The following is a 26,618-nucleotide window of genomic DNA, read 5'->3' on the forward strand; positions in this document are numbered from 1 at the left end:
CAAATTATCATATTAGAATGATTTCTGAAGGATCATGACACTGAAGAATTGAGTAATGATGCTGAAAATTCAGCTTTGACATATATTAAAATAGAAAACAGTTATTTTAAATTGATATAATATTTCAAAATATTACTATTTTACTGTATTTTTGATCAAATAAACGCACAGCCTAGGTGAACATTAGAGACTTATTTCAAAAACATTAACAAATCTTGCTGACCCAAAACCTTTGATCTGTAGTGCATGTTCAGAGGCACATTTCAGCAATTTAAAATCGTGTGATCAATAATACAGAAACCACTGATTATATATATATACACACACACACACACACACATACATATACATATACTATATATATATAGCATAACAATTTGAGAGAAAAGTTTCTTTCTTTTTTTGTCAAAATCCTCAAGCATATTTATTTATTTCCATGTTTAAATTACACACCCACATACCCAAAAGTTTCTCTGCAAGTGTGGTGAGCTGCTCAATGGTAAGTCCTCTTTTGGTTGTGGATGAAAACTGCCAACTGAGCACCTCAGCCACCTGATCCCACGTTCCCACTGGAGGTTTGGTGAAGAAATTCACATTCTGTGAAAAAAAAGGGGGGAAAAGAAAATGATTCTTAGTCGCTTATACTGAAAAACCTCTTGTGCTAACAGTATGTATGTCTTGCTTTGGATCAATTTCAAACCTTGGGATGGTTGGTCAGCATGTTGTACCACAGGATGGACGCCCATGCATTTGGCATTTGACAGATATTAGAGATGACCACCACTGGGAGAGAGTGTGTCTGGACAGAGATAAAGACATTTATTTATAATTTAGAATAACAAATCCTGCTATTTTTGTACAGCACGCTCTGTTAGAAATCTAATTAGTGCAAATAGACCTGAGGTTGAATAATTATTAAAGCAAACAGTGCTGAACGGCTTAAATTATCTTGTTTAATTAACATGTGTAGGTATGTTACGTGACCCTATTGTGTCCATCAACAGAAAAGGAATGATTTTGCGTGTAGTCTTATCAACTCATAATAAGCATCTAGGCAGCGCTGTGTGTGGTTATGGGTTTGATAAGAGACAGATTACCCAAGGACATGCTGCCTGGTAACATAGTAATATCCTCCTACTGCTGGTACCATGGCAACAGCCTATTACAATGACCTTATTGGCTTTCAATACACTGAATCAATCACCAGTAGCAGTGTGATGGACTTATTCAGTAATAGTATCATCATCATCTTTTGATTTGATATACAGCTCAACAGGACAGCGTCTTTGTGACAGGAATCATGTCACGATAAGACATGTTTGACATTTGATTTAACTCTAAATTCTTGATAAAAATGAAAGAGTCATTTTTAGATGAACTAATCCAGTGCTGCTGCTGGCAGAAGTGTTTGTGTGTAGTTTTTCACCTCAAGGTCGATCTTTAGTCCTTGGTGGTAGACCTCTGTCTCGAATGTGATCAGGTGAAGTTCTTCAGTCACTATCAGAGACGCCTGTAGTTCAGAGGGCAAAGCTTAGGTGCTTTCACTGACTTCGTCAATAGAAGCCCTAAATAAAATGAAAAACTGTAACAATGCTAATTATACAAATCCTTACGTCACTGTTGGTTCGGCCTCCATTGCCACATCTCTGCTCTCGTAGAGTCTGAAAGACAGAAGAACGAGTCAGGATTATAATGCATGTCAAGCAACAGACAGTAAACAGCTGATCCAGTCTTCTTGAAGCTTGTATGGCACATTCGATTAATTATATTATTAAGAAATTTTGTTGAGGCACTTTATATCCCAGAAGTTGATTCTTATTAAAGAGGATATTTTAACTATAATTATCTAAAGAAAGAGTGAAATAAGTCATTTATTGAGTGTGAAAATTATTTTGTCTTGCTCACGCAAATTATGACTGTGTCATAGTTAACAATCAATTTAGCCTCTAATAAAGTGGTTTCAAAAGTTAACAGCGTAGATCTTGAGATGAAATACATTCAATGCTGGACTCATTTTAGTTAAGTGTGTTTTAAGGGAGTTTAGCTTTGGTTCAGAGAGCCAACAGTGTCCACAGTTGAAGAAACACAAAAGTCCACGGAATATTCGGTTTTGATCTCCGAAAAAATAAATAAAATAAAATAAAATTGGCGTATTGGCTGAGCTTACCAGATGTTTGAACTCTGCTGACAGGCTGCCATTGTTGGATTCCTCCATGTTCATCACCTTCGTGTTGGTGCCAAGGATGTTGAACTTGCGTGAACTGATGAAAAAGAAGCAGAACACTGTGTAATGCAACAACTTACAGATACAAACAAGAGAGATACTTCCCTGTAACTGTTCAATATAATTTAAATGATAGAAATGAAACTTCTACAAAATGGCTGAAATATTTATTTTACACAACTGTGTACTTAAAATAAGCTGATAATGATAATACATGAATTAACCATGAATAATGTAAAAAATCTGGCTAATTAGTTGGCCAGCCCAACATAAATTGGTCTATAACTAAAATGGTAATGGAAATGGCATCTTTTTTAACCTCAGAACTCACCCTCGAATGGCTGCCACGTCACCTGACTCCCTGCAGGACATAGGTGGAAAAAATGTCAATTGGCATGTCAAAATACAACTCAAAATCATTTCGTTTCATAGACAGGAAGTGGGACTTACTTGTCAATGCACACTTTGATTTTCAGCTGGTAATTCAACTCTGGGAATTTCACAAGTAACCTGAAAGAGAGGGGGAAAAGTTCACAATTTGTGTCTAGACCTCCTTCCTTTATGACTCACCTTTGTGTTAACCCACCTGACTTTGGTGGTGAACTGAACTCCTGTTTTGATGACAAGGGGTCGGTCAGGGTGCATGGGCATACAAGGCTGTCTCTCAACAACAAACGCACTGCAATTAGACAAGAGCACCGCAGAAAACATCATTGATCAGATCCTGTTTCACTTGTTTTTACAGTTTAACACGTGAGGGTGATTTCAAACCTCTTCATAAGGTTGCGGAACAGGTCTACGATCTTCTCTTCCAGAGCAGGGCGGTGCTGAATAATTGGATCTCCTTTGTACGAGACCTTCTGTTGAAGCTCCTCAAGTTTCTTGATCTGCTGTCTTATCTGCAACTGTGACTCAGCCAAAGAGGTGATCCTGAAAGGCAAAAAGTTGAAAAGAAGGAATTAAAAAAGGTGGGATTCAAAAGCAGCACTGTTTGTGAACTGACTGTGTACCATGTCTCTAAGCGGTCCAGGCAGATGTTCGGTGGTCCTCCGATGCAAGCGATCTGCTGTCTCCTCTTCCAGTCGGCCAGTTCTTCATCTGTCAGATTCTTTTGCACAAAGTCCATGGCAGACAGCAGCCCTGCCATCTCAGTCACTATTTGCTGCAAAACAGAGAGCAAACTTTTGACACATTTGTAAATGTTATGTAAAGTTACTGGTCATTATTTTCAAGATTCCAGAAGTCAACGCCGTGTTTTGTGCTGTATCTCACCCTCCTCAGCTGATCCAGAGCGCTCAGCATCTGCTCCAGCTGAGACATCTTCTGCCTGGTAGCTGCTGCCTGGCTGTTTCCATTCAGGTCCTGGGACAACTCTGCATGGTGACATAGATTTTAAGCGATTTTATCAGTGATCAAGACTAGTTAAGAGATTTTGGACAAACCAAAAAAAAAAGACAGCAACATGTACTCATCATACCTCCAGCACTCTTTAGAGTTTTGTAGTTGAAGTCAAAATCATCTTGCAGATTTTCTAACATCTTCATCTTCTGCTCCATATCCTGTATAGAAAGAGTAAGGCAGCTGAATGAGTGAGAGGGTGTACCCCAAAAAGGACAAAATATGAGACCCTCATTTTGTGCTCGGGGCAATATGTTAAATAGAGGCCTTTTAAACTTGGCCAATAAGGGGTTGCTAGATGGTTCGTGGAATGTATGTGTAACTCTAATTGTGAACAAAACAAACCAATGATTTTCAATTAAAGTGTGATTTGACGTACTAACCTGTACTCTCTTCCTGATGTCCTGCAGGTTGTGTTCCAGTATCTGCTGTTTTTCTGTCACCACAGTGCCTGTGGGATGGGCAACCTGGCCATCCTACAGAAGAGAAACAAATTGGAGAAACAAATCTAAATATATGTCCTTACAATGCAGAATCCATTTCCAAGCAAAGCGTGTTTACTTGAAAGGACCTGAAAACTGGCCTGGTGAATAAAAATATAAGGATACTATATTTATTTTAACAATGAATTTATTTATGAATGAAATCTAGATGGAATGTTTAATAAATTCAACTAATTTTCACTCTTTGTATGGTGGAATTTATTTACCATAGAAGTGCAACAAATCTGAAATCTCACCCATGAGTAAATACAGCATTTGTGTGTGTGTGTGTGTGTGTGTGTGTCTCTACCTGCTGCACAGTGGTGGCCGTCTGCAGCAGACGCTGCTCTTCCCACAGGCAGCGGGCCACGATGCGGGCGATCTCCATGGGCTTCTCCAGATACTTGCTCTGCAGGTGCTGTTTGATGCGCCGCAGGTTGTGCTGGTACAGGACGTTGTTCTCCTGCAGGAAGCGGCTGTACTGCTGATCAATCTCACCCAGCAGGTTATGGAACACAAGCGTTGCGTGAGATTCCTTGTTGGCTGCATATGCCCTGTGGCGGACAGAAGCAAATGGCTCATGTGATAGGCAATGCACAGCTTCCTCCATTCCAATCATGCACTTGATAATTAGACGTGCCATTATTTATAGAATAAGGAACATCTAATACGGTAAGTTCCAGTAAATAAATACAAATACGAACCCTGGGTTATATTGCAGTTCGATAACCAAGTCTTTTCAAGCATGTACAACTTCAAACTAGGATAGGGTTAGTGGATGGCCAATATGAGTTTAATGTACATTTATACATCATTCCAACCCTATGCTAACCAAAGCTTTATTCAGACATTTGTATTAGTCTAAAGATGTCAAAACTGCAAAACTGGACAAACAGTGAGTATTCTGAAAGTCCCATGTAGTCTTGTGCAGGGGTGTGTGACAGCGCAGCTTGCTGTCATCATCAGGCACATGATCTCACTTGTTCTGCTGTTAGCAAAAATTCCAAACTGCTGACCTCATCCAGCGGTAAAGAAACAAGTCATCGCTCTATCCACTACGCATTTTACATAACCATGTGGTAAAAAAAAAAAAAGAAGATAATCCAGTAAATTAAATACTTAAAGGGATAGTTCACCCAAAAATGAAAATTCTATCATCGTTTACTCACCCTCAAGTTGTTCCAAACCTGTATGAGTTTCTTTGTTCTGCTGAACACAAAGGAAGATATTTGGAAGAATGTTTGTAACCAAACAGATCTCGGTCCCCATTGACTACCATTGTATATTTTTTTCCTACTATGGAAGTCAATGGGGACCGAGATCTGTTGATTACAAACGTTCTTCCAAATATCTTCCTTTGTGTTCAGCAGAACAAAGAAACTCATACAGGTTTGGAACAACTTGAGGGTGAGTAAATGATGACACAATTTTAATTTTTGGGTGAACTATCCCTTTAAATGCGTATTGCTTTACTTAATTTTTTCCTCTTGATATGCACAAACTAAACCGGGAAGGATTATTCATTTAACAAATAAATAAGGTTGGAATCATTGCAAAAACAGTGTTATATTTCATTACTCTTGTGTAAATAACATAACAGTTTTTTCCACAGGTATCTTTCTACTCTGGTATAATAAATAAAAAATACATCAAAATCTATTGGTTCTTTACTGTCAAACAGTACCGTCATACAACCCAGCCATATATGTGCCACGCTTATTTTAGCTTATCTTTGAAAACTGCAAATTTAATGACATGACGTAACGGGTGAGGACTGTTTCTCTATATCTAAATAAACAATGGTTGGTTTACAAGCACAACAATCACCACCAGTCTTTGACCTGAAGTTTTTAATCAAACAATTACTGGCTTCATTATACTACTGATGTTTGTCCCTTTGTGCGCTCAAACAGACGATCCATTCAGAAAGTTCTATGACACTGCCAGTAATAACATAAACCAAACATGCCGAGGGCTATTTGTTTTGTTGTGTGTTAACACTATAAATCATATTGAGAACAGGCGCGCTCATTTATGGGTGCGAGTAGTAAAAAAAGTTATCAAAAATACACTGTACACACTGATGATGGCTTAGGCCGAAACGCGTCTGTGTGGACATGGTTACAATAAATTTATGAAATTATACCTTGAGAGTGCGGTTTTTCATCTTTATTTTTAACACTATAAATCAGCAACACTAACTAAACAAAATGAGTGCATGAGATGGCCTTGTGAAGGACAAAGACTTCAGTTTAGTAAAATTCAAAAGAAAGGGAAAGACACATTATTAATCTATTAAAATAAAAAGCAGTATGCATTAAAGCAGTGTTTCTCAACTGGTGGGTTGCGGGACCGTTTTGTGTGGGTCGCGGAGTGTGTAGTCAAAGAAACAACAACAAATTAAATTATAAATGTTTTTCTGATGCATCTTTTTTATTTTAAAAGATGTGCACGAATGCTGTTCACTCTTCTGCCAGACGCAGTTTGTAAGTAAAGCATGCCAGAGAAAAACGCTTTGTCCTGATTCAGTACAGGCGGTCAAATTAAATGTTGTCAGGCAGTATCAGTGTCATTATTCTGACATTATCTTCGTAACTTGTTACAAAATGAAAAATTTCTCACTTCAGGAAAAAATGAACTTTCCTGTCCTGTCAGACGTTATACTGTGCTCTTCATTTGCCAACAGCAAATGTGAGTCCCATGGTCAAACCAGTTGAGAACCACTGCATTAAAGTCAACATGAAACGGAAGTGGCGATCATCTTGTCTTCCCTATTGTGATGTATATTCGAGTGAAACGGCTTCTCGAACGAGAAAAAAAAAAACCCCGTAAGGCGGGACTTGATTTTGTCCACTGGTAATTGACTGAATCATTGTCATTGCCATATTGCTGTGATCTCATGTAAGTGACAGGTGGTCCCACCCTCGCGCCAGTAAACATGTCATCAGAGAAGAGGAGTGATGTCACTGCAGAGGGGGAGGGGAAGTTATTTTGATTAAAGACTACAAGGTCACATGAATTTAATAAAAAATGAATCAATCAAAAAATTTCTATTTGGATTTTAAGGTGCCTTTAAAGAGCTACATTTCAGCTTCAGAATTATATCACTTACACTTAATACACCACGACTCAAAGGTTCTTTAAGTGCAATGCTGTCTCCTAGGGACTCCTCAGAGTTACTGAAAGGGGATATGTGATAGCCTACTTCACTAGTTCAGTAACTAAATATACTGAATTTCATTTTCTTTACTACATTTACCTCTCCATTTAAAGATGCGTGCTGTGATACAGAGACTGAGAAAATGAAACCGGACATGAGTCATGTTAGAGTGACATGTTATAGTCCACAACAGAATCATAAAGAAGCCATAAATGGCACTGGTTCGTGTTATTGTTCACAGCAGATTTTCCTGGATCACTTTACGGGCAGAGGAGTGACATCACCACAGATGATTCTAAGAATAAGGAAGTTGTAGGAAACTCAGAAGCGAAGACCAGGAGGCTCGGGTGTATCTTTAGCAGGATTCTTTATTGAGAACATGCTGTTAGGCCCTGCAGGCATCAAGTCTAACAGAGGGAGCTATACACTCTATTTTATAGGCATTCGATGGGCTGACACATTACTCAGGGGTGACATCTTTAGATCAAAGTAACAAAAGAAGAATGCAGGAAGTTACCACCGAATGTAAACTCGGGTAAAAATGGTTTGAGTTCCCCCAGGTCATGGGAACTAAGATTATGTTAACATTCACACATAGTTTGACTCTCAATAGTAACCTCTCACTGGAAACTCTATTCAATCTAATCAGAAAACTGATGCCATCATGTTCATCTTGAATGCCCAATTAGAGCTGTGTGATATAGCTAAAAAAATGTATCACGATATAATGTTTCATATCGTTCGGTATCGATAATTATTGACATTTTGTACTAACCACTGTTGTGTTGTGGTTAGTGGTTGAATTTAAACCACTGTTTTTTGGGTTTTTTATCCACATTATTACAGCAAACAACAAATTATATTAGTTTTAGCAGTCAAAAACTACAATAAAATATAAACAAAAATATCTTCTTTATGTCTTATATTAAGATAAAAAAGTAGAAAATGCCAGAGAAATTTCCTTGATTTAAAAAAATATATATATATATCTATTAAAAGAACATTTATTTTAAATAAGCCAAGTGTGAGTTTTCCTACATCTTGAAACTTTTAGTTTTATAAATGGGGGTTAATCTTTGAAGGATGAACTAATAATGTTTTGGTCATCACATTAAAAATAACATTTAAATATGATAATATTTTAGTTTTGAAGTGCTGGAAAAGATGTGTGACGCACTTAGAGCATTTTACTATTCCTGCCTAACTTCCATGGTTACAGTTAGTGTTACTACATTAAATCCATGGTGAATGTTGCTGATCTGTGGACGTAAAGCCTATAACTAGTTCATTCATGGCACAATGTTTCTCCTGGTTTCCAAGTCAGCACTGTTTGATCCGTTAATAACGGAAAAATGTGAATGCTTCTCACTAGATCTCGCAGCGATGTTATTACTTCAGTGGCGAATTCAAAAGCTCAAATGCCTACTTTACTGGATCTCTTAGCGCTGTGTAGTAACAGTGTCACTTGATCAAGATCGGCTCGCGCTGTATTGACATTGGACTCCAAACCGATAAACGGTCCGTGAAGCACAAAATAATGAATAGCGCAGTTTCGTTCCGCTTTCTTTACGTTTGCCATTTGATGTTGGACAACGTTGTGGTGGTCACGCCAGCGATGCGCGCCATTTTAATGAAAATATCGAGCGCTATATCGAACATTTTTTATATCGTTACCGACAATGGTGTACTGTTGATAAATAGATACCGTTTTATCGCCCAGCCCTATGCCCAACACAATATAGTTCAACTTAGTTTTTCATGTGCTAATATTTCAGGACATAGGATCAGGGGGGCAGGGATTCATATTATTTTGAAGTTTCCCCAGGCGCCGCCATTGGCTAGCGGACCCCCACCTGCTGTTAGCATCCCATTGACTCCCATTCATTTTGGCGTCACTTTGACAGCGAATAACTTTACATCTGAGGCGTTTAAAGACTCCATTTGTCCATTATTTATTTCTAAAGAAACACGAAAATGTATAAAAGGCTCCATTACCTTGTAGCTTCCGTTATGGCCCCGTAGAAGCAATTTTTGTAAAAATAGGCTAACGATTGTGTCATAACCACGCGACTCTCTGTCGCACAGTAGAGAATTACCGTATGGACAGGAGGAGAAGCTCGCGGCGCAATCGCGGGGACGTGGAGACAAAGTGACAAAATAATTAATCAGAATACATAGCAAAAGTTGCTCCTGCTCCTAGCTCATGGACACCTCCTACTCACACTCTCCGTCTCTGCAAGTTTCGGAAGGGAATGATTTAGATTTCTCTTGGCACAGCTACTAGAAGACAGACGGGTTGCTCACGTCACATCTACGTCGTCAAGCTCAGTTTGAGTCTGCACAGTACGCTCGACCATCAGGAAGTAAGAGCTTCTAATTGACTTCACTTGTCTCCGTTGAATCCGATGGGGTCGCTGTGTCCAGTTTATATACTGTCTATGCATAGGATCAGCAGATCTCAAACAGATTCTTAAAGGGATAGTTCACCCAAAAATGAAAATTCTATCATTGTTTACTCACCCTCAAGTTGTTCCAAACCTGTATGAGTTTCTTTGTTCTGCTGAACACAAAGGAAGATATTTGGAAGAATGTTTGTAACCAAACAGATCTCGGTCCCCATTGACTACCATAGTATATTTTTTTCCTACTATGGAAGTCAATGGGGACCGAGATCTGTTGATTACAAACGTTCTTCCAAATATCTTCCTTTGTGTTCAGCAGAACAAAGAAACTCATACAGGTTTGGAACAACTTGAGGGTGAGTAAATGATGACAGAATTTTCATTTTTGGGTGAACTATCCCTTTAAATTTGTATTCCCACAAAGTGCACAACCAAACACAATATTTAGGAGTGTGGCCAAGTGATTAATATCTCGACTTCTCTTGGTGTCAGAAAGTCTGTTGGCTTTAATTCCTTCTGCAAGAAGCAATCATCAGGAACCGACTCTTTCAAAATAGCGCTCTTAAAAGTCAGCATGAAAATAACATTCACTCTATCTATCTGTGAACCGATCAACTTAAAACGTATCTTAACACCAGAGTAAACAGGACTTACATGTATTCTCGACCTGCAGATCTCTCTGGGGACAAATGTCGAATTTCTCCAATCATTTAGTCCGCTTAAACCCCGCCCCCCCAGAGTTGACTGCAAACTCGCACTGATTTTTGAGTGTAACGCTTGCATCTCAAAATCTAATTAACAACTGATGCATACAACCAAGCCCCTCCGTCCTAGATTTTTTTCTTTTTAGATAATCCGTTAAACTCGGATGTACAACACGGAAAAGATCTGTCGCAACTTTAACTTTCGCAACTTTAAAAATACACAAAAAATAATCAAAACAAATGTTAAATCTTGCAGCTCAAAAAAGCAGACCTCCAGATTGCCGAGGTCCTTATCTCTTATGTCATATCCTGTCTACTGCTGGCAACTCACCAGTCCTGGCTCTCGATCCAGGGGGCCAGGAACTGCCGCAGCTCCATGGGGAAGCTGTCACTGTACAGGTGATACAGCTGCTCCAGATACCGCGTCTCCAACTGCTGTAACTGATTCCACTGGGCCATGTTGACCTGCAGGACAGAAAGAGATAAGGAATTGAGAACTCATTTAACATAAGGAAACAAACGCAAACTGGTCCGTTCAGCTTGTCAAGATTCTTTTCCTTGTTCCTTCCTCATAAACAGTTCAAAACAAATGCGCACTCAAAGAGTGAAAGTACCTCAGTGGCTGTTGAAAACAGACATAAATATCACATATCAAGGTCTGCAATATAGAATACTGCTTCTATATGCAGTTACATCCAAAAAAAAAAAAGAATACCTAGCAGATAAATGTTCGGACGACAGTCTTTGCTAGCAACCCTGTCTTGTCAACAAAACAGATATACATCAGAGATGTCAAGGAAGTGAAAGGTCCCTGTCTGTTTTTACCAGCGTGTCAAGGCCACAGAAATCAGTGGCTGTTGATCGTTACGCAGCGAGAGCATCCGTTCAAAGAGGAAAACCTCAAAAGCCCATGGACACCGTTTCTCTCTACATTACCTCAATATGCTGTGGAACGCACACTCAGTTTACCACATCCACACACAGAGGTTTGTGCTGACAAACAGACTAAAAAAGACCAACACTTTTTCTTTACACACTATCTCTCAGGTTTGCACACTGAATAAGGATAGAGAGAAAAAGAACACAAGAAAAGGGAAATGCATCCTTAAGTCTGAGTGAAAAAAAAGACTTCATGAACGAAACTTGACTGCTTTTCTTTATTTCACTTCTCTTTTGACTAAATTTTTGAGCAGTGAATTAGCCAAACAAGAACTGTAAAACTTATGTTTCCATATAAAAATGTATAATTATAATTTCCATAAAGTGCATAAAAAAATAATCCAACCTCTAATTCTATTTAATAAATTATAAATAATACATCAATTCTAATCCAATATTTAAATGCATACAATTTATATACCAAACCTCATTCTTTATAGAGTATATATATTTAATAAACTACTAAAGAGACTATTTACTAATTTTCATCGGATAACCTTTTAAATAAGTATAAATCATAACTGAAATAAAGCAAACTTACATTGTTATCCACAAAACGAACTGCAACCTTGCTCGCCATGTCTACCTGCTGTGTGCACAAAAGGGAAGTGAACTACTTTATTCATGCACAGGTGAAACTATAAAAGTATGAGGTGGAGGGTTGGACTTGGAACCACAGGTTACGTTGAAAGATACGTTGAAAGCACCGCCATCTTGTAAAAGTATATAATACTTAAACTGCAGTTAATAAAGGTCAAACAATCCACTGTATTTACAATATAGTCCATTATAAATAGTTTATTTTGGCTGGATAGACTCATTTATGCTAGGTTACCTGTTGCATTTATGACCAAAATAAGGTAATTTTACTGTGTAATAGGGAAGTGAACTACTTTATTCATGCACACATTGTACAGGTGAAACTATAAGAGTATGAGGTGGAGGGGTAGGACTTGGACCTATAGAGATAGGAATGCACAAATGCAGCAATGAACACAGACCAATTAACAATGTGACGCCTCATTAAGTAAAAGCTGGTTAGACAAAAGACAAAAATGGAAATCTTTGTCTGGATTTTAGTACATGAACATCAGATGAAGAATGAAGATGGAGTGTTCAGGGCCAGTCGACAGGACGTGTCACTTGGCCTTTTTCAGGTAAGTTCTGAGTTGTCACTAAAAAGTTAGCATTCATTCATACTGTACATTCATTTTTATGCCTCATAAACAAATATTTGGATTCCTGTGCTGTATTCTACACTGTTAATGCAAAGTCTGCTGATTTGTCACCTCATTTATTTTATCTAGTTAGTTAACATAGGTTGTCAAAAATGTTAAAATTACTTTTAAAATAACAGTACTGAAAGCGTCTTTGAATGGTGCTATATAAAAATGTATTACTATTAATGTTTTTTATTACATGGCTTGGTTGAATTCTTGATTGAAGTCTGGTATTTCTTGATAACAGACCGCTACTAAGTATAACACACCGTTGCCATGAAAACAGAGCGTTGCTATGGACGCAGGATTCTAACCGTAGAGATGGAACAGACTATTGTCTTTAGCAGAAGCAATACGATCGTTTTTAAATCAATAAACTCCTTTTTAAATCAATATTTTGTGTCAAATTATTGATTTGTTTGGTAGGTAGCCATGTAATAAGCAGGATAATGTAGATTGAGGCGGTTGTTATAGCGAATATGCACCATGTATATATATATATTTCTTTAAGTATTTCTGTGTTAAAAATATTTAAAAAAATTTGAAGGGTTGCACAATTCACAGATCTCGTGGTTTATGACAAAAGGCATCAGTGTTTTTCAGGAACACTGCATATTAGATGATACACATCATCTTGGATCATTATTTCCAATAACTTTAAGAGTATAGGAGGAAACGACAAAGCTTAAGATCTATGTGCTCCCTGAGGGAGGATTCAGTGGCCCCCACCACCTGGCATCCGTTCTCAGTTTACAGCTACACAATGCTCCCAAGAACCATAATAAGAAAAATTCCCAGGAATAATAGTGATGATGACCCAAATCATCTCCTGAAAAACAAACAGCAGTCAGAGGACTTTAGATAAGCGCACATTCACAATGCTCTTACTTCCTGTATCAGCTCTCACGCTGCAACCTAAATGTCAGCTGATTACTTACACAACCTTGGAGAGGCTCATAACAATACCATGGTGCTCAATTTTGGTTAGCCTTCCTTCCTTGATGTGCTGAGTAACTAGATGCTTTTCTCAGAGCTAGTGTGAGCTTAAATGATGTTGGTTGGTTTTGTGGCTCAAAGTGCAAAGAGAAAATGTCATAGACACAGAGGATGAGTCACAGTGAGCTGAAGATTAGCAAGCGTTTGAGGTTGTAAAAAGTTCTATCAGAAGGATCCAGCAGTCCCGGCGGAGTGCTGAAGGAGAAGAATAGGATCAGAGATGGGAGCAGTAAAGTTTGGAGGAAGTTTATATTTCGGCTCTCAAATGAGTTACCATAAACGAGAGTGTATGCAAACAACCCGAAACCACAGAAGGTACACTGAAGTCCAACCGTGGAGATCAATAGCCTGGGGTCTTGAGGTGTAAAGATGTATTAAAGTGATCTATATAAAAAAACTTCCTGTTATGTCAAACAACTTCCTGGTCGACCTTACTAGCAACTTTGGCTACACATGCAGATTTAGTAGGGCTGTGTGATTAAGCGAAATTGAGTTTCGATTTTGATTTTGGCTTTCAACCATTACGAAAGTACGACAATCCAGATAAAACGACTATTGTGTCCCATTGCGTTCCTTTCCTTTACAGCGGTGCACTTTGGCTCCTCCTTAAAATTCCAAACTTAACGTGCAAATCAGTTAACTCATGTAGCGTTTTGTAAAATGGGACGTGCTTGATATTAAAAGAGTTAGGCTATTAAAAGCACAAAAGAGAACTCGCGCTGTTCCTCAGGCGGCTTTCTGTGCACCCTCCAAAACGGAGCGGAGCAAAGAGAACTTCTGAGCGCGCATACACACAAACATATGTCAAAATGCCGAGCTTGATAAGAATTCACGTAAACCCAGTCATTTATGTCCTTAGTGAACAAACAGTTGGAAGAAAATAGAATTTTGTATCAGTATATTGGATCTGTGCATTAGGTCTTAAAGTGACAGCGGCCGAATATACCTGCTGCTATCTGTGTCAATAGCCGCTTTCCGACCAAGTAGTTACAGGGACTTAGTTATAGGAACTGTCCACTTCTAAACAGTTCTATGAACTACTCTCCCCCAAACTCGGTTTTGCTGTTTGTGTTCGCACTGGCCAAGTGGCCATAGGAACTGGTAGGAGGGGTAAGGGCGTGACGCAAGCACGGCGACTTTTATTTTGACGGCGCGACAGACCTTTATTTTGCCGGCGCTGAGAACGCCAGAGCAAACAATGAATGCTCGCATTCTCTGTGTTTATTAGTTAGCGATCTGTCTAACAGTACTGTTTAATATGTTATTAGATAGAACTGTTATAGAAAGTAGACAGTATATGAAAAAAAGGTTATTAGCCTATGCCGTGTGGTTGATGTCCAGTGCTGCTAGCTGAGCAGATAAACATAATCATGTTCGGCTTAATTGGTCCCCTCAAAGTTGCGTTGGATTTTCTCTTCAGCATAAAGGTTTAGAGACCCATCTATCACTGTTTTCCATGTTTGTATAGTTAGTTTCTGGAGTAAATATATAAGGCTATAATCTGTGTGTTTATATTCTAGCTGTTTTAAAAAATGGCGGGTGCTGGTGTTCCGCGTGCGTTCGGCCAATCAGCATACACTAACGTCACGGGAAGTTCCTATAGTGCTGGTTTAGACCCTACTCTGAAGTAGGACCTAAATTAGTTCCACTAAATGGAGTTCCTAGAACTAAAATCGTTCCTAGTTCCTGCGGTGCGAACACGCCGACATCTGGGTACTTTAGACAATAGTTCTAGGAACTGTGAAAAGGTTCCTCCGGTCGGAAAGCGGCTAATGTTAATCAAACAACAAAAGAAAATGAGAAAATCACTCACTGCTCTTGACTAAATGACTTTTGTAGCAAGTTTAATTCTTATAGTGAAGATATATTATGCTTTATTTTCCATTTGTTAATTAAATATCTGTGGAAGGCTGTTAGCCAAATACTTACAAACTTGAATGAAAAACTTAAAGCACTGTTTGTTTCATTTGTGTCTTTTTCTATTGTATTTGTCCTATTGTTTATAAAAATATATATATAATCGAGCAGCCCTAGTACTTACTTAGCTTATTAAGTGCTACAGAGATGACATTTTTGTCAGCCAAAACCCAAAAACTAGTTACCACTATAGCATTTCTGGTTCCATCAGGGTTTTTTTTTTAATGGGTATTTGGTTAGACGCATGGAATAACCTCTGTGGTGAACACAATCTCAAGATGTTTTCGTGCTTTCTACAACATAACATAAATCAGTAATACCCCCTCAAGATTTTACCAAAGCTTTTACATTTCTTGAATAAGGCGGTTGCTATCAAGGGGCTAAATGGGACTATAGAGGTTGCAGATCGAGTTTGTTTGCAAAATGCTGGATTTGTTTGTTTAATTATGGCACAATATTAACTCCATAGCACACGCGTTCTGCGGCCGCGTGTAAAGGAGATAAATCATATTTCTGCAGATATATTCTCCTATATTCGTCATTCAAAATGGGAAACTGACGCTGCAGGCTGCAGATACACAAACCCACCGTAAACAAAGCAGCGTGTGCTTAGTTTTGAATATCAATCATGCTGATCACGTTCTTTATTCCACTTAGAACAGCCTTCTATCTGTACCGTCTAGAGTCTATACTTCTTTTTTTTTTAAAGAAATGCTGTTTTGCTATTATTCTCATTCACCAAGCTGAACAGGCAATCAGAGTTCTCTCTCTCACCGATGGCCCGATGCAGATTCTACATGCTGAATCGGCCCAAAAAACACCCCAATGCCGTCCGACTGGAGCCACTGGTGCGGAACATACCGAAAAAAAACAAGTCAGACGACGCTTAAAAACGGCCCGACATTGCTGAACAGCTGATTGTTGGCTTGGTGTGTCCCTGGCCTAAAGGCTGTATCAGTGATTTCAGGCCCAAAAAAAAAAGATCACATTCATCTAATCTTTCCTAACGATCTGCTAGCTGCCCGCCCCAGAAGCAGGCCGTCAAAAAAACGCATCTCTGTAGGCAGCCTAGGCTCTGAGATCTGCTCACAACACCCTCCCCCTGTCGGTGATTGGTTGGAACACTATTTGTTTTGGTTTTGAGTGGTTGGTGAAACCAATTGTTTTTGTGTGCAGATCTCAGAGCCTAGGCTGCCTACAGAGACGCGGTTTTTGACGGCATGCTTATGGGGCGGGCAGCTAGCGGATCGTTAGGAAAGATTAGATGAATGTGATAAAAAAAAATTTGGGGCCTGAAATCACTGATACAACCTTTAATGCAGACCCAGGAGCACACCAGGGCACCGAACCTGAGATTACCTGAATGAGTTTGGTTGCACTGGAACTGAGGCGCGATTCACGTGAATGTGAAAGAATCTCAGACTCGGATAACCACTTGTTCAGGAAGTAAAAAGGTAGACATTTTAGCTGATGACAACATCATTAGTTCAACAAAACACATGTAAGGGATGACAGTGGTGATGATTGACCTTGGATACAAGCAAGAGCAGGGTTCAAAATGAGGGGGTCCCTCATGAGGGGAAACCTCACAAAGAGTGAAATCCTGAATGAAAATCCTGTAAGTGCTTCGATTATGTTTATATCTCCATAATTGCTTATAGTAAAATATTAGGAATTCGAGTTCCTATATCAAAAGTTGCATTAACTAGATACCCAGTGTAATGATTAGAAGAGTACGTTTGTCAACGTTTCTTGCTAGCTGTATGTGTATGAAGCCAAATGATCTGCCAGCTAACAGCAGACCTAGCAGCTAGACTAGTTATTCAAAGCTATCTTAACAACCTACTTGTCCAGTCAGTGATTACGAAAGATAACCAGGACTTAATTCAAGTCTGTGTGAGTTGATTAAAGTGAATGTGATTTGAGCATGAATGAGTATATACATGAGAGCTTGGTAAGCTATCTAGGAAGCTAATATTATGTTTCTTAATTTAGAATCCTGCATCATGGAGAGAAAAAGAGGAAAAAGAACTTGTAACTTTGTTGTTGCTGCAGAGTTAGAGGTTTACCTGTTAGATTATAGCCACTTCTCCAGACACCACTACAATACTGGGCCTAGCCCAAACCATGAAAAACATCCCAAGACCATTATCCCACCTTCAACATTGGTCCATATAATTTTGCCTACAGTATATAGTGTAGCAAGGTAGTCTTCAGAATTTTTAATAATTAAATAATTACATTTTAGGGGACCCCCCCAAGAGTCCTAAGTCATTTTGAACCCTGAGCAAGAGTGAGCGTGAAGTGTAATCACGATTCACGCATATACTGAGTGCAATCACTAGCTGCAAATGAATGGCTCACAATCAGTAGTCTCCTCAAAAGAGTCAGTTTGCAAAGAGCAGAAAGCCGCATTCATGTGACGCATATGGCCTACAGACGCAAGTGTTTCTGCGTCACTCTGCTGAGCATATTAGCATCAAATTAATAAAAAAAAATATATATATATATATATATATTGACCAGCGACCTGTTTTTTTTTTTTTTTTTTTTATGCGCTGTGCACATTTGCAATGACATAACATCAGAGCAAATGCACCAGGGTTCGATAGAATTAAGAGAGAGTGAAGCCAGTCATGCGATCGTGGTGTAGTTTGCTTATAGCCTACAAGTAGCTTTTAAATTCTGCCGATTGCATTTAAGCTTCAAAATGCATAAAAGTTGTGTTCAATTGTAAAGAACATCATGAGGAACAAAACAAGCAAGAATCATAAACTTTTGGTGGTCAGGTCACAGAGCTAATTTTCTGCAAGTATCCAAATGCCAATGGAAAAATCCTATTGGGTTTTTTGTCGAGGGAACCAGGGTGATGCTACAAATATATGGCAGGACTTTATACTGATTGAATTAGCCACTTGTTTATTATAATGCAATAGTATTTTGGAGATGAAATGATGTAACACTCACAGATGAGGCCAATATTCAGACAATATTAAAAGACCCAGACCTGGCTTTGAACTTAGCCTCCTTTCCATTTCCGTGGAGGTTGAGGAAGGAATAGGCTGTCATTCTATCTCTGTCTTTATGTCTCTCACCTCCTACCTGCCTCCTACAACACATTCATTCAAACTTATGGGGTATCTGTGAAGAGATGCACAGTTTAGTTAAGTGGCATTTCCTGCTGTTTCCAGTGCATGACATTGATTTTATGTTATTTCGAAAAATTCCAACGTCTGAATTTACCGTAACACTCAGCACAGGATCATATTCAAAACAATAGATAAGCAACTGTGATTTACCCACAATACAATATACAAACACTCATTATTCCACTTAAAGAAGCCCTTTTTCCATCAGACAGGACAATGCGACTTTTATCCAAAGTGCCATACAGTATTAGCCTGACGTCATCATGCTCAGATTCTAGTCAGAATATGAGTCTGATACTGCTCCATTGGGCTGTGATTATGGGCCGTGTTTCGACCGAACCAGGAAAGAAAATGCCTCTGCACTCAATTGGACAGACCTGGCTACAACCAATCAGAGCAACGGAGTAAGTGACTCAACTGCACGCACGCTGGAAGAAGTAGAAGAAGAAGAAGAGGAGTATAAACAATCTTTGCCGGTGTTGTAAAAAGAATTTAAGGATACACTGAGTGCTTACCAACACGATCATCATTTTTGAGAGAAATAGTAAAGGTGAATGCATATACGAACAAGTTCTCCGTTTAGGATTAGAACTCGACAATACAGCAAACAAATCTTATCGCAACCCAAGCGCTCTTTGGTGACGTGGATGATTACGTTACTGTTGATCATCTGTCCATCATTGTATAAAGCCCGCCCTGACAATTTGATTGGTCCGAACAGCTCTGGTTCGAGCATAGCTGCTCCACAACGGATCAAGTCCAGACCGAACTTCCCGACCTCAAATGTTGTGGGCGGGGCTAAGTTCGGCTGGCATCCAGGCTAATGCAGTATATTTCCAGTCGGTCTACTGGGATAATAGGCTAACCCAAAGTATACTTTGGTTTTGATGTGAATGTTTAGCATATGCGTGCAACAAAATCTATGTCTAGTATCCGCGTTATTCCTCTCTAGAAGTGACTTCAGTGTTCACACCTTGTGGACCAACTAATTAGTTCAAAACAATCTGAGGCTCATGCGCATTAAAGGCTGATGATGAAATTAAAAGGGGACCTTATTATGCAAAATTCACTTTTACATGGTATTTAAACATAAATGCATGTCCAATTCGTATTTGTTTGTGCGATTTTGTATCATTTGGATGCCGGACTGCTTTGCAAACGAGGATCAGATCAACACTTGATTTGCACAAAAGTTGCTTCTCAAAGATGGGTTCGTACCAACTGTTTGTGATCCAACTTCATATGCAGCCTTTCTGAATGTTCTTGTTAACACGTTGTACAGCTAATGTGGCTAGTTACCATTGGCTCTGACTGTATTCACAGAGACCCAGATCTATGTTGTTACTTTGAACCAAAAAACGCTCGCCGTATAATTCATAAATGCACATTTATTATGCACAATACAGTCAGGTGATGGACTTTTTAAACCCTGTATGTTTTCTGTATAGATAATAGACTTGTACTAAGAGTGGAACGTTTATTTGCAAAGGCCAGCACATCAACACATTTCAGTAACACGAGTGATGTTTTAGCATGTTTTAGCTGTTCTTAATTTATTTAGCTAAAGCTATACAATACAAAAAATTGCTAAAAAACAATGGTATATAATACAAAACGTTACTAATTGGTTTGTATTTTAAAACATTCTTGCTTTCAAAACCATCACGATTAGCCTAAGTATTTTTGCAATTTCGACAAAACCTTGTCTGTTAGATAACATCTTGGTGACAAATCAGCAGAATTTGCAACAGCATTGTAGAATACAAAACAGAAAACCAAACGTGTTAAGTTTGCAAGGCATAAAAAAAAAAGGTTGTACCAGATCAATGAAAGTGATTGTTTCAGTCAACTGGCCCAAAACACTCTCATTCGGACCATCCTTACTGTCGGGCCCTTTAACCAACTTTAATCCAAAGTCATTTGCCTTTTGATTTCTCCTGAATGTTTGTTTCTCTGCCTGTTGTTCATCACTTCTGTTGGAAACAGAATCATGTTTACTGGCCAAGTTGGAATGGATCCCAGGATCATAAACATGATGAAAGACATATAATATGTCAAAGTACGAAGAAATCATAAACTAAAGTCATAAGGAAATCTGTAGAAAGTTCCTGGTTCATTAGAATTGTGCATGGTATATGTAACTAATCTGAAAAATGAATGCAGTATGAAACTGATAAATCTGCAATTATGTGGACAGTCATTTGGACTATTTGCAATATGGTCCAAATATTTGAATTATCCCAAAATAAATAACCAATTAGTAACATATCAAATGTAATCCTTTTTAGGTAGTTTGTAAAAGAGCTGATGGAATCTGACCTCTATCTAATCAATCATATTTTGCCATCCAGGATGTCTGACTTGGCCATGTAAACATTAGGTTTAGAAAAAAGTTGATCTGCTGCAGTATGAACTCAACCTTTGAGTCTCTTAAGCACGAGTCAATCAGAGACAGTCTGGTGAAAAGCAAGCTCAGGACATAAATAAGTAATATCAGGAAAGGCTGACAGCTGCTGCCTGCATTTCGATGAAACTAACAGGGGTTTCACATAAGCATGCAAGACTGCAAACGTGTGCCATAGCAAATGAAACATGGAGCCTTCAATATGATGATCACAATGAGAAGAAAGTATGTATCACACACTTTTGAAGTGGCAAAAGCATGTCATATTCTGACTTTCATCTTACATCCATCAAGTCAAAATGATAATGGCCACTTTTGCAGTAAGGCATTTTAACACTGGCCTATGAGCCTCTTTAAATCAAGAGACAGCACAAAAAAAAAATATCTGACTGTTCTTAAACATCATCACAAAAAAAATGTCATTTAGATCCACCTAAAAAAAAAAACAACAAAAAGAGCAGGAAGAAATGACAGAACTCAACTGAAAAAATGGTCTCAAATCTCTCTCAAAGATTTTGTCTGCAGTACAAGTTTCCTTTGCAAAATTGGAATACATTTTAATTGTATCGTTTCTAACACTGATAGCCTTTGGAAATATTAAAACCTGAAAACCCAGCAGTTTGGCATCAGCGCCAGATAATCTTCAGTGTATACTCACTGTGTATTTTTAGTATATGTAAAACAAAGAAACACTGACAAACTATCTTGGTTACACCCCAGTTATTGGACACTTTTGTGTGTTAAATGAATCATGGATGACTGCAAATAGTGCATTTCTACAATGGCATCTCTATCATATTGACCAGTGCAACACAAAATTAAGAGTGCCATTAGAAACACAAGCCTAATATAAATTTGCCAACAACAACAAAAGGTGGCACATGCAAATTAAGATATATGGAGTCGATCTGGAGGGTTATTAAAGCAAGTATGGCTGACTTCCATGTTTTTCTTAAGGAGCGTTTCCTTCTTGACGGAATAAGCTTCAACGGTTCAACAAACAACTGCTGTCTCTGACAGACATCTCAATGGTTCCAACAATAACTGCTATGAATCAATAACCTCCCCACCCACATATTTTCAACTGTGAAGGTTCGTCTTCAACCGCAGTTTCCCCAGAATTAGTTTAGAGTCCGTCATGCTGATTGTTGCTAATTGTGACAACAAATGTGATGCCAATGAAACGAAGTTTCCCTTTCATCTTAACCTACTGGAAAACTAGGAATATAATAATGCCTGGAAGATATGTTATGCTAATGGCTCAGAAGGAGCACATCCTCATATCACCCCGATACATACAGTATATGACCAAATAATGCAGATGCTGGAAGAGAGCAGATGCAGGACTTGTTTTGGGGTATGTGGGTGCAAATAAGAAAGCTACAGAAATAGCATGATAAAACTTACAAGAATTAGCTGCAAATAAGGAATAAATAAAAATAAATAAAAAAAGTTTTAAAAAAAGCTTAATTTATTTAGCTAAAGCTATACAATTTAGTATCACTACATAATATGACATTCCACTACCAGCAAAAGGTACAAATGACCTTCATTAGATCAGTTCACTCGGTGATAATGGTGTGAGTCATTAGAGACCCAGAAAAAAACAAGATGTACATACAAGTCTATTATTGTGGTCTGAGTCCCTGGAAAAACGAACTCAACGCCCTTCTCTGAAGCGCATTATAAGTGAGAAGACGAGATAGAGGAACTCACTGCCTGACAAAGCAAGGGCGATGATATCTACTCGTCTTGACTTATTAGAACTGATACAGACTTGTACACTCACATGAAGATGATAATCTAGTATTATTATTAGAGAAATATAACATATTGACCTTAAATTTACAGTTAAAAACACCTGCATGTTTCATCAGCTGTATACATTACATTAATGGTAAATACAACTTATTTATTTACTAAAATTCCAATTAAAATGACTAAAATCTGATTATTTTACCTTTATAAGTATAAGCTTATAAGTACTAACATATAGAAGGTGCAGCACACAAACACATAATACACATGATGATATGACACTAAAATAAATAATGCAATAAAAACATTACTTTATCAACATAAGATGTGACATAAAACCCTAATGTACATAACTGATAAGAGAAAACTAATAAGAAAAAGTTATTTCAATTAAACATCAATGGCGAGGTGTCACACAGACCATTCTGGGAATGTCAATGTATTGTTTCCTGCTATTGAACTTTTTAAACAAAAGAGGAAGTTCCACATAGCTAAAGAAACAAAGGATGAAGGTACGGAGCACTAATTATTGCAATCATGACGTAAATGTACATCATTAAACTCCAACCCTTGGAGAGAGGAAGTGATGTGGTACCACGTGATACCATCATATTATCAGACGGTAATACTTTTAATGGTACGCTGTGTAGTTTTTAAAGTATTTTATTGGCTAAAATCAATGTTTTTATTCATAAATATATCCTCATTGGTGTAAGATTACCTCTGCCAATGATCTGACTTATCCTCGTAAGTGAAGAATTTATTATCTTTATTTGCATTGGACGGGTAAGTCCAAGGAGGCCTCCATGTCGTTCTGCCATTTTGAAAAACTACAATAGCAGAGAGGGACAAAAAGCACTAGCCTACCTCTACGCGTTTCCACAACGCATCAAGTGACTGAAACCAGCTGAAACGGACAAGGAGAGGCGCTTGTCACTGCCCCGGCAAATTTGAAAGGCTGCACTGCACGGTACTTCATAATGCAGGATCATACGTATGCCGAGCCACAGGAGAAGGAATAAAAAAGAGAAATCGCCAAAAGAGCGAAATAACGAACCTCATCACCCAAAAGAAAACTCGATGAAGTGCTATTGGAAGAAGTGTTGTCGTAGCTTCTTGGTACATAACGACTACCGTAGTTGCAACACGCATTCGAAAAAGCGAAGCGCTAGAGAGCACTATTCGTTTGAATGCAAAATACAATTTCACCACTAGATGGGAGAAATTCCTACACAGTGTACCCTTAAGAACCGATCAAAAGTTGGCTGACACATATTTCTTGTGACCTTATAAAATTAAGAACAATTTGTAATTTTTTGTGCCAGATAGTACAGGGAAAGCAGTCATCAAGTGTGCATCACACATGGGAAATGTACCTCATGATGTTAGTTAAAGGGGTAGTTCACCCAAAAATGAATATTCTGTCATCATTTACTCACCCTCAAGTTGTTCCAAACCTGGATGAGTTTCTTTATTCTGTTGAACACAAAAGAAGATATTTTGAAGAATATGGGTAACCAAACAGTTGATAGACCCCATTATGGGAAAATCAATGGGGTCCATCAACTGTTTGGTTACCAACATTCTACAAAATATCATCTTTTGAAAATATCTTCTATCTTTGGGTGAACTATCATTTTCAGGGAATATCCAGTGTGTGCAGATACTTTGGAAAAGCTAAAATATATCAAGTTTTGATTAGATTAAAATTTTTGGTCACTACATCATTCCCATAATTTAATTTACATAATACCGTAGTTTAGTACCTTTACTGTTACTTAAAACTGTAGAACAAAGAAATAATAAAAAATGAGAAGTTGTATCCAAACCTTTCGTGAGTACTGTAATATACTAAGGGGTAAACCACCATAATATAAAATAATTTACTTATATCAAATATATATATATATATATATATATATATATGTGTGTGTGTGTGTGTGTGTGTGTGTGTGTGTGTGTGTGTGTGTGTGTGTGTATGTATATATGTATGTATGTATATATATATATATAAATCTCGCAATCAATCATTTCGAATGTGTTAATCGGTCATAGTACTCGTTTGTGAAACTGGTCCCATTTGGCGAGTAAAAGCTTAATTCCGTAAAAAGCAATGAAAGTCAGAAGCGAAAATGCGGTGACCAACTATAAGCAAAGGACGATACCATCGCACGCGAGGATTCCCTCCGCCATATACTGGAAGAGGTGACGTCATGGCGCAGAGGTGGGGAATCCCCCAGGAGACAGCGAGTGAGAAAAGAACATAACCTTCCAACCAGTGCAACTAGAAAGAAGAAACACTAAAGCTGCCAGAACCGTATAAAAAGCTGATTTTATTTGGCCTACTCCACAGACTGCAACAATAATGAGAAATGAAATCGAGTAATAGGCTGCTCTATCAATGATAATAACAACAATAATACGTTTTTATTTATAATTCACTTTCGTTTAATATGCATCTTAATTTACGTCACCCTATTTATTCTCTGTAGTGTCTAATTCAGAAATTTAAGTAGGCCTACTGATGATAGGCTACTACAAATTATGACAATCATGTAAAGCACTGATTCTGGCTCTGAGTATTAAGGCCTATTTATTTTACACTCACTTTATTTCATCTATTTCTTAATTTACCTAGGCTCGTCCACTGTAATTTCAGCATGGTCTATTTGGTCCTATAAGTACACTTTAGAACTATTGTAAATTCTGAGAAGCACACAAATAAGGCTTTACTAGCTGACTCTGAGAAGAAGAGATCAAGGAGAGTGGACTCCACTGACAACACGGCATCTATAACCGTGCCATGCCATAAGCAAGAATCTGCATTTATGAGGAAACGAAGATATACAGCGAAACAGGCGGGGGAAAGGTCAGGTTACAAAACAAACGAAAAACTTTTGTTTCTATAAACTCTTTGTTTTGGTTATGGACTTGGCAACATACTAAGACGTGTTTGTGAAACTAAGATCTCCAAGTAGCCAAACTACTGCCTTGTCAGGTCACAGTAACATTCTTCTAGCTTCATGTAACGGCTCATATGAAACAATGTGTTCATTATTTCCGTCACGGGCGCATATCCCGTTCGCAGAATCTAGCGGTTTAGATTGTGATCGATACACCAGCACAGTCTGAGCTAATAAAGCAGCACTGCAGAACACAATCTGACACAGAAACTGAAGAACACATCTTCACAGAGAAACATCCACAGAATTGCGTCAAAACGCGTTACTTCACTGCCTTAAAAAGCAACTTACCCCTCTATGTGTCGCTCAAGGTTTCTGAGAAAATGTACCCCGCCGAAATAAGCGTAGTCAACACGTTACTGACTTTAATAACTACCGTTTAAGAGGTCATACGCCGTTTTAAAAAGATATTTTCAACTTTTCCGTCACTACAAACACGCAAGCTAAAGTGGACTATGCGAAAACGGGCTGCACATTTCCAGTTTCTCTTTGATTGACAGGTCTTTCACGCTCTCGTGAACGAGATCAGAAATATGACCAATCCCTGAACTCGAATGACGCAAAGAGGCGGGTCATAGAGCCTGCGCGCTCGAGAGCGCCTGTGTTTATTGCCCTGGCTCTACAGGCTCTTCCGACAGCTCTGTCCTCCCTCGTGACGCGCCGCTGTGAAGCAGCGCACGGCGGGGGGAGAGAGCGCTGCTAGAACAGCTCGCCTGGAAGTCATCTGAATTACTGGCAGTGCTTGCGTCATCTCAACTTTTAATTCAGTGAATGTGAAAAGTGTAGCCTACTGTCGTGAAATCTGCCCTAATCAATCCCCCCCCCCCCCCCCCCCCGAAAGAAATAATCATAGCCTAACATAGGCTAATAACGATATTTAGAACGTAATTGTTAAGAATGGC

General features: G+C 38.4%; 1 protein-coding gene across 6 annotated transcripts in view; it reads right to left on the bottom strand.

The window, feature by feature from the left end:
• stat3 (signal transducer and activator of transcription 3 (acute-phase response factor)) overlaps window positions 1-26,220 on the bottom strand; it is a 33,753-nt gene extending 7,533 nt beyond the window's left edge. The window contains exons 1-17 of one of the 6 annotated variants that reach the window (XM_084413623.1): window positions 26,008-26,145; window positions 11,851-11,898; window positions 10,702-10,835; window positions 4,415-4,658; window positions 4,006-4,098; window positions 3,702-3,783; window positions 3,497-3,597; window positions 3,235-3,386; window positions 2,996-3,154; window positions 2,811-2,903; window positions 2,675-2,734; window positions 2,556-2,585; window positions 2,168-2,261; window positions 1,614-1,661; window positions 1,427-1,510; window positions 701-799; window positions 462-597 (exon numbers count right to left, since the gene is read on the bottom strand). In XM_084413623.1, coding sequence (XP_084269749.1) covers window positions 462-597; window positions 701-799; window positions 1,427-1,510; window positions 1,614-1,661; window positions 2,168-2,261; window positions 2,556-2,585; window positions 2,675-2,734; window positions 2,811-2,903; window positions 2,996-3,154; window positions 3,235-3,386; window positions 3,497-3,597; window positions 3,702-3,783; window positions 4,006-4,098; window positions 4,415-4,658; window positions 10,702-10,835; window positions 11,851-11,889 — 1,648 coding nt within the window. In that variant the 5' untranslated portion in view covers window positions 11,890-11,898; window positions 26,008-26,145. Of the gene's footprint in view, window positions 1-461; window positions 598-700; window positions 800-1,426; window positions 1,511-1,613; window positions 1,662-2,167; window positions 2,262-2,555; window positions 2,586-2,674; window positions 2,735-2,810; window positions 2,904-2,995; window positions 3,155-3,234; window positions 3,387-3,496; window positions 3,598-3,701; window positions 3,784-4,005; window positions 4,099-4,414; window positions 4,659-10,701; window positions 10,836-11,850; window positions 11,899-26,007 lie in introns of those variants that run through there. The other 5 variants (XM_084413627.1, XM_084413625.1, XM_084413626.1 and 2 more) reach the window with 5 other exon arrangements.
• Window positions 26,221-26,618: the final 398 nt, after the last annotated feature.

Source organism: Rutilus rutilus, assembly GCF_951802725.1.
Source record: "Rutilus rutilus genome assembly, chromosome: 1".
NCBI classification, from domain to species: Eukaryota; Metazoa; Chordata; class Actinopteri; order Cypriniformes; family Leuciscidae; genus Rutilus; species Rutilus rutilus.